Genomic DNA, 14,146 nt, shown 5'->3' on the forward strand with positions numbered 1-14,146 from the left:
GCGGGGTAGATCACAGATACCATATTGTCTCCGGATGTGGCTTTTACGGGAGATACAACGTCTGACTTCTTCCTTGATCCTCGCAGTGCTGATGCATTGAGGGCAAATGTTCTTATAACTGAGGTACAATGTAATGTCTTGCAAAGAAGACTGAAATTATGCTTTTTCACAGCCAAAATTCTTAATTGTCTCGACGTTCTACCCTTTTTGGGTTAATGATTTTGGACATTATAAAACTCAAACACTTAACTGATGAAATTCTTTAGGAGGACCAAAATGATGACTTGAATATTGTTCCTGTATTCCAACTTCCTTCCATACTATATGCTATATATTGCTGCTAATTTGATATGATTAAAAATGAATATGTTATCAAATATTTGTTCGGAAGCTGTTATTCTTACAGCTCCAATTGAATTTTGATAGGCAACTTTCTTAAATGAAGATTTCAGTGTTGAGCATGCCAGAGAGCGTGGTCATACTCATATATTTGAGGTATTTCTCATTTTCAAACGTGGGGCCTTCAGGCAGGACTATAAATTTTACGCAAAATTCAAAAATCTTTTAAGGATATAAAAGATAAAATAATATATTCTTCCATTCCATCTTTTACTTTTTCGCAGGGATATCTGTAGGATATCTTTCAAAGCAAACAAATTTCAGTACTGTTATAGATGTTAAGGTCATGGTTTCTAATTACACTGTCAATTTCTGAAGTACCTTCTGAAATGCAGATAATGGCCCATGCAAAATGGATACGAAACAAAACCTTGTTGCTAACTCATTTCTCTCCCCGCTACCATATTGAGGTAATTAGCCATACAATCTAGCAACAGTTGCAAACCTAATTTTAGAATAGATATAATGAAAAGAAGTGCCAAATATTTTGTTAACTGAAAAGAGCTTGGCATATGCTCACAGAGGAAATTGGAAAAAGCAGTTTCCTTTTGGCCATATTTTAACCAAGTCTTCTGATAGGATTTTTGGTACTCACTTAAACTAAACACTTCGAGAATCTCTCTTTATCTGCAGGACATCCGGCAAGCTGTATCAAAATTGCAACCTAAGGTTTCAGCTAAAGTTATCCCTCTGACAGAAGGATTTAAATCAATGCACGCATAAATTCTTCGACTCCAGGGTCCCATCACCTTCTTTTCTTAGAGTATCAATTTCTGTCTAGGGGATTCTTGTTGTTTATTCTGGGACCTTATATATGTTTACTGATATAGTGATATAGTGATATGTTGTTTAGGGCCTTTTTTTAGCATAGTTAGGAATTGAACATGTTTCAAAGATATTATCAACATGATATCATTTTTTTTGTAGCAGCAGCAGAATGGTAACAATGTAATCATGAAGGGGTGTTGTGTGTTGATGAACAAAACTTATATTCAAGATGCATTGTTCTCTTCCTTTTTGCAAAAGAAACAGGACAGAAATGAACTGCTTGCCTTGCCTCAGCAGGCAGATAAGCGAATTTAGGGTTCAGCCGTCTAAATCTGCTCTGATAGTCACATCTCTTGCTAATACGAAATTTGCAGATTACTTTTATCTTTTATTACCCACTCGAGCCGTAATGAAATTTCAAGCTCTCAGGTGAAGCTCTTTTATCTTGTCAAACAGGCATATATGGCTTCTTTGAATACACTTGTAAGCAATTGAGTTCTAAAGAATCATAACTGAAAATCGTTGGGCAAAAATTGACACTTTGGTCATTTTATAAGAAAAATAAATAAATGTATATACCAGTCTTAGCATACTCTACATCACTACAAGCCACAACTAACTTGAAGTTTTACAACTACAAATCTACAATCAACCCCCGCTAGGAGGGAATTTCTGAGTTACAACACTGTCAAAACTGAGGAATTTAGTTCTGCTGAAGCTGATGCCGGCTAGGAGGGAATTTCTAAGTTACAATACTGTCAAAACTGAGAAATTTGATTCTGCTGAATGCTGATGCCGGAAGATACTTGTTCCTCTCTCTAGAAATTTCAGTACCGAGGTTGGTCCGATGAGTATTATTACCCCTATCAGTAGAGTGCTGCTCACCTGTTCATCTGTTTAAGAAGTGGATGCAAACAGAAGGGATGCATTTGTTCCTCCAAAGCCAAAAGAGTTTGATATAGCTGCTTTGATCGGCAATTCAGTTGAAACAGTCAATGGCATGAAACCATCACTAAATATGGGATCTGGTTTGCGGAGATTGAGGTTTAGAGGAGCTTTTCCCTGTAACAAGATAGGTAAAAAAAAAGGGACTAAATGACATTATAAATAAGTAGATATCGGTTTTTTAAGAGCAAACTCATTATATTCAGCTAAAAGTTTTTTGTTTTTTCTGTCATATTTTCTATTACAGGCACTTGTGTGGATCATATAAGGTGATATCGGGGTGCGTCAATTAAGTTGATCTTAGTCAGCCAATTATCACATGGTCTAAGCTCTAAACTTTGAACTCTAAAGCCTAATTCACAACTCTAATGTCACATTTTCATAACATACAGTAGAAGATCCCAGTGCAATATTACTAGGTAGAAGGTTACTTCAAAGTGCTTGATATCCTATAGTAGCTAAAACTGACTCATCAAATAACAAAGAATTACTGACATTTACCTATGGAGCTAGCTGAGAAATTACTCTTGATATGGATGGATTTATATAAAATTGAAATATGAACTTACGTGGTGGATGGCCAGAATTGCAAAAATTGCTTCCACAGCTCCAGCTGCTCCAAGGAGATGACCGATAGCGCCCTGAGCAGTGGTATATTAGACTTAATAACAGAAAACAATAAAAGATAAAAAAACAGAATGTGGAGAGCTACACATAAAATTCTTTTCAAAATGTTACTGTGATCATGTATGTACTCTCCACAGTGAAGCAGCACTACTAATTTGACTCATCATTTGAACAGTAAAATTTTGAAGGTATGGAAAGTAAGATGTGATGAAGTATAAATGTATAATAGTGCATGACAATAACACGATAATAACTTTAGGCTGACCAAGAATATTTAAGTTACACCTATAAGTTGATTGAAACACTACTACAGTGGAAATACCTTGGTTGAGGACAAGGCTAGATCACCAGAAGCCGCGCGATTTGAAAACACAGATTTAATTGCTTTGGCTTCTACCATATCACCTAATCAGACGAGTTGGCAAAAAGAGCAACTTAAACTTGAATATAGTACAAAACATAAAAATTAATTTAAATAAGGAATTACTACAATGCAGTAACGTATTAAGGGCTACATGTATTACCCAGGGGTGTAGATGTAGCATGGGCGTTGATATAATCCACCTGATCAGGACCGAAGCCAGACTGCCAGTCACATGCAGATAAGTTATGTTTAAGTGCAGACATGTAGTTCCCTGAACTGTAAGGGAGGCAAGAGTATATAAAATAAAATGAAATGTTTGGGCAACTCCTAGTGGTCATCTACCAGATTCAAAATGAGACTGCAGCATTTCCTTAATATAACATCCTTCATAAATATCAGAATTTTTAAGAACTCTAACATGACAACTAAACTTAACAAAAAGTGTGTTCCTAACCAATATTTAATGAACATATTAGCACTTAAAATAGGAAATTTCAGGCGGTTGAAGTTAACCACCACTGCATATGCGTCTTTTGGGGGGGGGGGGGGGGGGGTGTTTAAGCCATGCAGTATTATTTTTATGCCTCATGTAATCAATGAATGGCCAATTAGCAGCCTTTGGATATGGACTAGTCATTACTTTTTACAAATCACTAAGGTTGAGGATTACAGCTACAGAAACTATGATTTGAGCTAAGCTGTCAGGGAGTATAATCCAGGACTGCTCTCATGACTATTAAGTCATGTGGTCATTCCTGTTAAATATTAGCTGATTTTATGATGTAAGTGCTGGAACAACTCATGACTATTAGCCACTAAACAATTAAGTAAAGCTATTACCTGTTGTAAAGCACGCATCATTGCCAATATAGCACCTCTTCCGTCAGCTTGTGGTTGAGTAATGTGATACGCATCACCTAAGAACAGGGATTTCATTCAGTTGATGGGGCATGTATATCCAGAAGTTAGTAGCCGTGGTAAAGGCGTACCTGACATTCCATAACCACGAAATTCTGCATATATTTTGGCTCCTCGATTCTTTGCATGCTCCATTTCCTTCATAAATTGAAAGAATCAGAATATTTGATTAATATACAGAATACTCTTAGCAAAAGGTATAAAGGCTCAGGGGGTATTCATGCATCACAACAATTATTAAATAAGATGATACAGAACTATACATAATTAAAGTGACTACTGCCTAAGGATGCTGTTTCAGCAAAAAAAGTTTTTTTTTTAAGGAGACTGTATCAAGAACTGTGTTCTGGTAGACTAAAGTCTATAATGACTCCAGTTACCTCCAATACTAGGACACCAGAACCTTCACCTATTCTGCAATAAAATAAATATTTTAATTGAAGATCACTATAATGTTTTAGCATCAAGATCTGATACAATCTTTATCGATATTACAAATCTTAACTTACACAAATCCATCTCTGTCACAATCAAAAGGTCGCGATGATTCTTGAGGGGAAGAATTGTACTTCGTCGACAAAGCTCTTAACCTGCATTCGATTTAATATCATCAAAACATAAGAGTATTGCTTTGAGGACATTATTCTCAGCTGCATGCATCCATTTTACTTCTGTCACACTCACACATGAACGGTATTGTATAATTAAGTCATAGTCATATATCATTATTGCAGGATATCGTCAGGGAATCAGCATAGTCGGGATAGAGGTCAACTAAATAATCAGAATATTATATATATATAGAGAGAGAGAGAGAAAATAATGTTCCCAAGATTACCTCAGGATGCTTATCTGAGGTAATCAAATAAAACGACTGTGTATTATCATGCATGTATATTGTGAGTCTTGTGACATATAAAGATGAAAACATATCACAGTATATACGAATATATTAAGTCTGTTGCTACATGCCTCAGATAAATATCCAGAGGTAATCCCAGGAAAATCATTTTCACATATATACACATATATATATATATATATATATATATATATATATATATATATATATATATATATATATATATATATATATATTCTGGTAGGCCACTGGTGTGCAAGTTTGTCTAGGACTGATTTTGCACTTAATTAGTATAAGCGGGACTAAATTTTACAAAATAATGACTGCAAAAGACTCCAATGATCTAACATGATAATAAACATATTTCACATGTTCACCAATGTACTACATCATGCGCAAACACTATACAGTACAAAAAACACAAAAAATAGTATTTATAGCTTCTATTGGCAACTAGTTCCTAACTGAAGGTCTTATTGTTTCCAATTTTAGGTTGCACTTGGTCTATATAAAGCACCATACAGCTCAGGAACACACAGATTAAACACTGAGGCTTACCTGCAGAAACCTGCAATAGATAAAGCATCCATACTGGCTTCTGTTCCTCCTGCCACCATAACGTCAGCATCTCCAAATTGAATCATCCTCGCAGCATCGCCTATAGAATTTGCCCCGGTAGCACAGGCTGTTACTGCAGCATGGTTTGGTCCCTATAATCAAGATCAAGATCCAAAAACACCCTAAATACACAAGTAAATTGAACAGTCCTAATTTAATAAACAATGTACCGAGTGAATACATGATCAAATAATGCCTCAGGCCTCAGACGTGTTATAAAAAAAATGCAAGGGATTTTAGTAAATGATGTACTAAACACACCTGGAATCCATATTGCATGCTCACATGGCCAGCTGCCATGTTGATCAGTATTCGTGGGATGAAAAATGGGCTTAGCCGGCGAAGGCGCTACATTAAAGAGCATAACTTCTTACTTTTGTAAAATGATTTCGCTTGTTCCATTACAAATAAATATAAATACATATAACTTTTCACTAAACACAAGGTGCAGAAAACCCAACATATACATAAAAGGACGGGAAAAAGTCCAACCTTTTCACAAATCATTTGAGATGCATCCAGTATATCACTTATGCTTCCAATCCCCCCGCCAATAGAAACTCCCTGATTGAGTTCAAGTTAGCTGAATAAGTTAAAACACATCAAAATAAACTGTAAGAATATATCAACTCTCCAATACGAAAAACTGAAAACTTATTACAGATATACCGTTTTCTCTTTGTCCTCCGGCCCAGATGGCAACCAATTTGCATCTTTAAGAGCTTCATCAGCTGCGCATAATGCATAAGCAATAAATCTAGACATCGACCTGTGATCCTGTTGAAAAATGCCTCGTTAGCAATAAATACACATGAAAGCAGTATAATACTCCCTGTAAAAGCATATCAATATCAACATAATAACATTTATATAGTAACAAAGCATTATCAGTTACAAGTTAAAAGTACAATGAAGAACACCCTTTAATTTGCTAAATCAATTACAGACATTATGCAATGCTTCTTAGCAAGACAAAGTCGGATATAAACATGAAATGAGTACTTATCAGCAGCCAACTACAGCACCACCATTCACTCGTCTTAATAGTACAAACCACTAAACAATTAAATTATAAATAGTGGCTGCTTGTAACACGTTCTTGGCCTATAATTAACATAAAAACATGTATACATAAACATCAATTATTAACAAAAAAACAATTAAAAGAAAAAAGACAACCTTAGAATTGAGCCAGACTTGGTCATTGAATTCCCCGGGATTTGTACCACACGGAACAAAAGCAGCGACTTTAGAAGACAACTGATCAAATGTATGCAGCTTGGTACTCTCATCAAAACTACTCATCTTCAAATCATCAGGAGCTACAGCCCTAATCCCACATTCCCCCTTAATTAATCTCTTCCATGTAGTTTCCACGCCACACCCAAGTGGAGTCACCATTCCTACACCTGCAAACACATATGTACATAAGAGTAACAGTTTATGGAGAGAGGGAGAGAGAGTAGAGAGAGGGAGAGGGCGACAGAGAAAGAGGGAGGGAGGGGGAGAGACGGAGAGAGGGATAGGGAGAGAGATGGGAGAGAGAGAGAGGGAGAGCGAGGGAGAGCGAGAGAGAGGAGAGGGAGGGAGAGAGAGAGAGAGAGAGTACCAGTGACAACAACTCTCCGGGGAGAAAAGGAGGGCGGGGGGTCAAAAGTGGAGAGGGAGCGAAGAGGGTGAAGACGAGAGGGGATGAGTTGGAATAAGTTACAGCACCTCTTCATTCTCATGCTTTCCGCCGTGTCTACTGTGTAACGGCAACGGCAACGGCAATATACACTATACAGCCTCAGTCTAATTGATTCCCAAAATTTTCCTCATTCCAAATAATTGGTATTTGACTCATATATTTATTATTAATTATTAATAATATAAATTTTAAAAATCGTTTCAAAAAATATAAATTTTAAAATAATAATTCTAACCATAACGTTGTTATATTTGAAATTTTACATTAATAAGAAAAATTAAGGGAAGGGAAGTATTCACTATTCAGGACCAAACATTGTAGCCGACATAGAAGCAGGCCCAAACCCAAACCCACCTCATAAAACCCAATAGTTACAAAATCCAATTAAAAATTGAATCCATGGATTCCATGCTATACACACAAATACACAGGGGAACATAGATCACGCGAATCTTCTATAAACATCGAATAGTAATCAATGAGGAAGCGAGAACGAGAAAACCCTTGTGCGGTATGTGGCCACTACCACCAACTTCATCAAACTTGTGCTATTTGTGGCCATCGTGTCCCTGACGCTGCCGCGCAGCAAACTGCTGCGCAACTCAGTGCTTTTCCCTCCGAGATCTTGCCGGAGTTTCTCTATTTGGGTAGTTATGATAACGCTTCTCGCTCTGAACTTCTCAAGACTCAAGGGATTTCTCGCGTCTTGAATGTCAGCTCTCTCTCTCTCTCTCTCTATCTCCCCCCCACCCACCCACCCCCCCCTCTCTCTCCCCCTCCCTCCCTCTCCCTCAAGATTCAGTATGTTCTTGATTACTTGCATGCTTTGTATGTGTGGTCTCTGTGTAGATTTTGATGATGTGGGGTTAATTTATTATGCGTACAAACTGAATGATATAAACCAAGCACACCCATGGTTGTTATTATTAGGAATGGAGAGGCGGTTTCGGGGAAGACCCTGTACTTGCTGGCCTGTAATATATATGGAATATTAATTCACTGTTCTTCGGCTGTTAGTAGGGTCATTATAGTGTATTACAATACTGCAATGAGTTGTTGAATTATATGGCGACGTTTGATTATCGTGAAAGAGTTTGATTATCGTGAAAGAATTATGAAACCGGTAAAAATTATCAATTTGGGATTTTATTTTATTTTTTTTGGGAAGGGGAAGTGATTTTCCAGAAAATCATGTCATTTTTCAAAGAAGATTCCTCAAGAAAACTTCTTACTTTCTAGGAATCAAACAACAAACAAACGCAAAGCATTTTTCCGGATTAGTTAGTGAATTTTGCTTGGATTGCTTGATGGCTGTGTCGCAGATGGCTACTTTTGAAGTCAGTCCTAAGTCGTTTTCACGAATAAATGATAGATACTGTGCATCTAGTTCTGTCCCAGTATAAAGCTACAATGCACAACATCTAGGCAATAGGACATCTATGCAGAGTATGAATTTCCTTCAACATTAAAAATGAGTATTCATTAAATATGAGGCCCAAGCGTAAATGATTTCGTATTCATAATGCACCAACACTATAATGTCACCAGGAGGTAGTCATGACTTTACAGTAGTGTCATGGTTCTTAACTTTGTATTCTCGCTATTGACATTAGAAACTTGTCTTCCATCTTTCGAGACACTATGATTTTACCTTGTAATTTAATAAGCAGGGAAGATAGTGGCTGTATGCTCTAATTCTACCATCTTTTGTTCTCTTGCAGACGGTACCTGCTTGCCAGAATCTGTACAAGAACACTTTTACTTACCACTGCCTGGAAGATGAACAAAACATACCATTTGATGATGCAATGAATTTTCTAGGTGTGTAGTTGCGTGCCTATCTTCTGAACTACTTAATAGCCATTTTGATTTGGGAGGACATTGCTCTATGATTTTTAAAATTTAATTCGCTGTATAGTGGGTAATATCTATCTTATGTTGGAGTTTTTTTCCTATAGGGCTCAATTACTCGGTTGGTCTCAAAGTTGTTGTCTGTCCACCAATGATTATATTTTTAGCACATGATCGCGTTTTCCAAGAAAATAATACACTATCCAGAATTAACTACAAATGATTTTAATTACATGACTTTAATAGACTTACCACCCAATAGACACATATGGCAACTACCCTGCTTTTGTTGCAGTCACATTTGTATCAAAAAAATGAGAATTGACACTGTTTATATTTTTCTGAACTATTAATCACATATTTTAAAAACAATCAATCCAGACGTGATTTAAAATATAAAACATGGCATAAAGCGCAATATGTTCAGACCTCTCTGTAGCTAAGTAGAAAAAGATATCTTACATTCTGTTTGCATGAAAGACTTAGCACTGACTGTTTCATTGTGCAGAGCAATGCGAAAGGGACAGGGCGCGTGTTCTTGTCCACTGCATGTCAGGCAAAAATAGGTACTATTCGTCTTGGAAGTTAAATTGAATTGTATACTTCCGATAACATCTTATGGGAATCACCTTACTCTCTGTACTTACTTTTCCGGAAAATATTTCTGTGGGCATTGTTGATACTATTCCTGTAGACCTGTCAATTGTATCGTGTCATGTACTTGAAGGTGAAACTCTTATCCGACCCATTTAGGATTCCTGTACCTAATCTCAAACCTATATCTGTTTCGAAACGTGGTGTGTACTTTTCATGTCGTTTTTGTATACAGTCAATATAAATATAATAATAAAGTTTAGTTAAATTTATATTTTAAAAATACAATTTTATGTATTATTTTATGAAATATATATTAAATTTTTATATTTGCATACAAGTATGTACAGATTTAGGTGTATATACATATATACTATTAAAGACGAAACATTAGAAGTTTGGTCGGTTCATAACATATTTTATTGGGTCTTTTTGATTATAATTAAAACTCATTTAAATATTCTCATAAAAACATATCTCTTCGGGCTTCCCATTAAAACATATAAATTTGGGTAAATTTTTGATTAGCCTTTTGCGGACTTAACTATTAATAAAAACTTATTTTAACATGTTATATATTTAACATATCTAATGGAAATATTAACCCAAACACGTTTATTAATTATTAAAATACTATATTAACTAAAAGATACTTATTATTTCAACATATATTTGTCTTCAAAATTAAATAAAATATTAAATATAAACAATCAAAGATACTTATTTTCTTAAAGTATATCTATATCATGTACATTCGTGTATATAAAGTGAAAACCCATATTCGACAATAAATTTACCATGTACTTTTTTGTTCGTGTACTTTCGTATTTCTTGTACCAAAAATTGAAACCCAAACACTAACTTTTCGTGTCGTGTACCAAATTGTAAGGTCTAATTCACTGATAGGTCATAAATGCTAAAGGCTAATGTAAGTTTGGTTTTTATATGGTATGTGGTGAGTGCAGAAAAGTTTGCTACTGAACCAGCTATATATAAAGGGTTAATGGTTTAACAGGAGGAAATTTACATTTCATTATAATATGCATGAACCAAATGATCTGGCATATACTTTGCAGCAAATGTGTATCAGATAAAATATGTTGACTAAAAGTTATTGATGTGGTTATTTAACAGATCCCCAGCTGTTGTGGTAGCATACTTAATGAAGAGCAAAGGGTGGAGGCTTGGTCAGAGCTATCAGTGGGTTAAGGAGCGCAGACCTTTAGTTGAAATAAGTCAAGGTCCGTAATTGTCATATCTTTTGACTCTGTATTACTATGAACTGGTCATTTGTTGGTTGCTTAGAATTTAGATATAACATTCGGGAAGATTTGAGTAGGCTTTATACTCCATCCCAAAATACAAGTCTCTTCTGAAGATTCTTGTAATCCCAAATTAGTTTGTCCATCTCTTCATTCGATGCATATTCATCAACAAATTTTTAAAACTACCCCTTTTTATTTGTCATATCAATTGTTGGCTCTTAGTATATCTTGAATCAATTCGATATGAACACATAGCATTTAAAGTTTCTTAATATGTATAAAATTTGAAAATTTTCAAGTGAGGCATGTATTTTGGGATGGAGTATTTTCCAGTCAAATGAACTATTGTATGCAGCGGAAGATTCTGTAGAAATGGGTAAATATTTTGGTAGCTTTCTAGTTTATACAAATTAAACCTTGCCGCCTAGTATAATGGAATTTGATTGATGCTCTTATTTCAACCAGAGGAACTTAATGGTAAATTGGTAATTACAAAAATGCTATGATTTTTCCTACACAAGAGCTCCTCATTTTCTGAATTTGTGCACAAGCCTGTGAAATAATTGATTGTATATGATAAATTGGTATTAGAGCGTTGAAGATATTAATATTCACTTGAAATTTATTCTTTTTTTAGGACAGATAATTATATGTGAGTAGCATGTTGGGAAAAAGGGTGTCATTATATAGGCTAAAGATCTTATTATTGAGATGCATCACCTTATCATAGGGACTATGGATCACTACTGTTGATTTAGGGATTACATTTTGGGTCAAAGTTGGGTCTTACTTTTCATATATGCTTATATTTAAAAAGCAAAATTGCAGTTTTACTCTTTGATTCTTATAGGTCTGCCAATTACAAGTCATCTTATATCTGAATCCATCTTTTCTTTTACAAATTGTAGCCGTGTATCAGCAACTACACGATTTTGAGCGGAAGATCTTTGGGGATATTGAAAATAAAGATCCAACGTTGCCAATCTTCTCTTCTTCTTCAGTTATCCCAACTTTCAGTTTTGGCTTTGGAAAACCTAATGATGGGGCAGCCTTACCAGCTTTTAATAATACTGGAACGACCTCTATATTCAGCCGTCCAACTTCAGAAATCCCCCAAGAGTTTACCTTTGGAGCAGCCCAAATCCAGAACAACGGGGCCTTCCCTTGAGGTTAAATCAACCACGAAATGAAATGGTAGTGTGTCTATTGACTGTTATTGAAAATGTTTTCGTTTAACACATTACGTCGTTTTGAGAAATGTTGGACAGTAGCAGTTGTTTACAAACTTAGAAACTTTGTACAGCTAAAACTTGAATATCAGAAGGTGAGAAATGTTTAGTTTTAGTTCCTCGTCTATTTATTAGTCTGGTTATCTGGTTTGCAGACTCTTTCTGTTCTGATGAAATATATCATTAGCAGCAATATCAAACATAGCTCACAAAAACGAAGACAAAGTTTTAAGAAATGTGACCAAGCCAGATAATATCACCAGCAATTATTTTCTTGTAGTTTCTTGTTTTTTTTAGGGGATATGTTGAGTGTTGTAGTTGACATACCATGAAATGTATGAACTAGTACTACTATCGAAATCTAGCTGGGCAGCTGGGGCACAAAAATTAAATATCTCCTCTTTCTGAGTATAAATGTCAGTGTACCAAACATGTCAGGAAAATTCATTACCCGACTCCTTTTATTTAATTTTTTTTTGTGCCCTACAACAAATTACTTTTTTCCGAGTGAAATCATATTTGATGTGAATTTAAGTTTAGTAATTTTAATTTATTGTCTTGCAAAGTACTCCATCTCTTTAGCCCTCTTTGCGGGATACTTGTTTACTATAAAAAAAGATAATGTAATGTAATAAAAAAGATAATTGCTACTTCTTGGAGGGAGCTGGTCTAAATTGCTATTAAAAAATAATAAAAATTCTGAATAACTTTCTTAATGTAACAATTGAGAGTAGTGTATTTATATGAGGTTTTAATAAATTATATATAACATATAAATTTTTCGTGGATTGTATCTGATTTTGATATGTTGCATTTTTGGATTTAAACATAATGATTTAAAATCTCATGAATTTTAACATGATTTTAGAAAACTCTAAGATTTAAAAAAAAAATAAAATTAAAACACACTAAACAGTTCTACAAAATTCATCATATTATGAAGTATAAAAAAAACTATTAACGTTTCTCATATTTTAGTAAAATTTTAAACAATCTCAATTGAATATCATCATATTTTTAAATATAATTTAAAATTCTGATTGAATGCCATCGGATTTTATATACTAAATTAAAATTCTAACTAATTATCCCAAGATTTTGATATATTTCTAAAAATTTGGATGAACACCCTCGAATTTCATAAAATTTAAAATTTCAATTAAATACAGCTTCTTAATATTTTAATATAAATTATTATAAGTTCTGATCTCACCACTCCTCCGTGACCAATACCAGTATAGTATCACTCCACACATCCCTCTCTAATACCCTGTACTCATCATTTCTTATAACCATGGGGACCGATACTCCGGTAGGCAGAACGTGAAAAAAGACACTTTTTAAATTCACTTACTAATCAGTTGTACGCTAATACAGGTACACTAAACTTTTAATACTCCTACTTCTACACTGCAAATTTATTAAACCCAACTGTATATGCCTGCTGATAATCAAGGCAATATCCTACAACTACCTCATTATCACTTTCAAAATAAACATTGTGAACTTCTTGTTCTTGAAAATCAAAATTTCCTATAATGGTTCTCTGATAAACGATAGCCAAGTCTCAAAATTGATGAAAGTAGCCTCCGAACATGCAACGAATTTGCTGAGACCATTCCGAACGAAGTTGGGGAGATTATTGGTTATTGATCGTTATCATGGTTGTAGAAATCGTGAATCGGAGCTAATCAGTTAGACATGTCGATTCAAGATTTATTGGAGATTTTTCTGATAAATTTGAAATTTTTAGTTAAATCAGAATATAATTGGTAAAACCTTTTTTAAAAATTAATTGAGAATTTCTCAATTAATCGAAACACTGAATTCGAAACTGATAAAAGTAATTTAGTTTATTGATTTAGCACCGAACTCATAATTAATAACCTACTGCTAGTACTGCTTCTTGAGTAGGAGTAGTTCTTATCAATAATGTATAGTCCATTAATATATTTCGGGTCCGATTTGATTGGCCATTAATAGATTCAACAACTTCGTGCACTCTATACAGTTCTT

General features: G+C 34.6%; 3 protein-coding genes across 4 annotated transcripts in view; 2 read left to right on the forward strand and 1 right to left on the reverse strand.

The window, feature by feature from the left end:
- LOC108219922 (tRNase Z TRZ2, chloroplastic) overlaps positions 1–14,146 on the forward strand; it is a 48,515-nt gene that overhangs the window by 2,813 nt on the left and 31,556 nt on the right. Inside the window, exons 5-8 of one of the 2 annotated variants that reach the window (XR_010292204.1) lie at positions 10–123; positions 427–495; positions 735–809; positions 1,033–1,235. Coding sequence is in view for 1 of the 2 variants with exons in the window: in XM_017393519.2 (XP_017249008.1) it covers positions 10–123; positions 427–495; positions 735–809; positions 1,033–1,122 (348 nt within the window). In the remaining variant the exon portion in view is untranslated. Of the gene's footprint in view, positions 1–9; positions 124–426; positions 496–734; positions 810–1,032; positions 1,414–14,146 lie in introns of those variants that run through there. The other variant, XM_017393519.2, reaches the window with a different exon arrangement.
- On the reverse strand, positions 1,690–7,324 carry LOC108220149 (3-oxoacyl-[acyl-carrier-protein] synthase, mitochondrial). The gene is made up of 14 exons (XM_017393828.2): positions 7,111–7,324; positions 6,681–6,910; positions 6,171–6,278; positions 5,994–6,065; positions 5,763–5,849; positions 5,442–5,593; positions 4,531–4,611; positions 4,402–4,435; positions 4,093–4,159; positions 3,944–4,020; positions 3,264–3,324; positions 3,062–3,144; positions 2,682–2,753; positions 1,690–2,229 (listed from the first exon to the last, which is right to left on the reverse strand). Exons 1-14 carry the CDS (start codon positions 7,229–7,231, stop codon positions 2,065–2,067), a joined length of 1,410 nt encoding a protein of 469 aa, XP_017249317.1. The 5' UTR covers positions 7,232–7,324; the 3' UTR covers positions 1,690–2,064.
- LOC108220147 (protein-tyrosine-phosphatase IBR5) lies at positions 7,581–12,245 on the forward strand. Its single transcript, XM_017393826.2, has 5 exons — positions 7,581–7,903; positions 8,913–9,012; positions 9,551–9,608; positions 10,771–10,877; positions 11,810–12,245. Exons 1-5 carry the CDS (start codon positions 7,670–7,672, stop codon positions 12,067–12,069), a joined length of 759 nt encoding a protein of 252 aa, XP_017249315.1. The 5' UTR covers positions 7,581–7,669; the 3' UTR covers positions 12,070–12,245.

This window comes from Daucus carota, chromosome 5 (genome assembly GCF_001625215.2).
Source record: "Daucus carota subsp. sativus chromosome 5, DH1 v3.0, whole genome shotgun sequence".
NCBI classification, from domain to species: Eukaryota; Viridiplantae; Streptophyta; class Magnoliopsida; order Apiales; family Apiaceae; genus Daucus; species Daucus carota.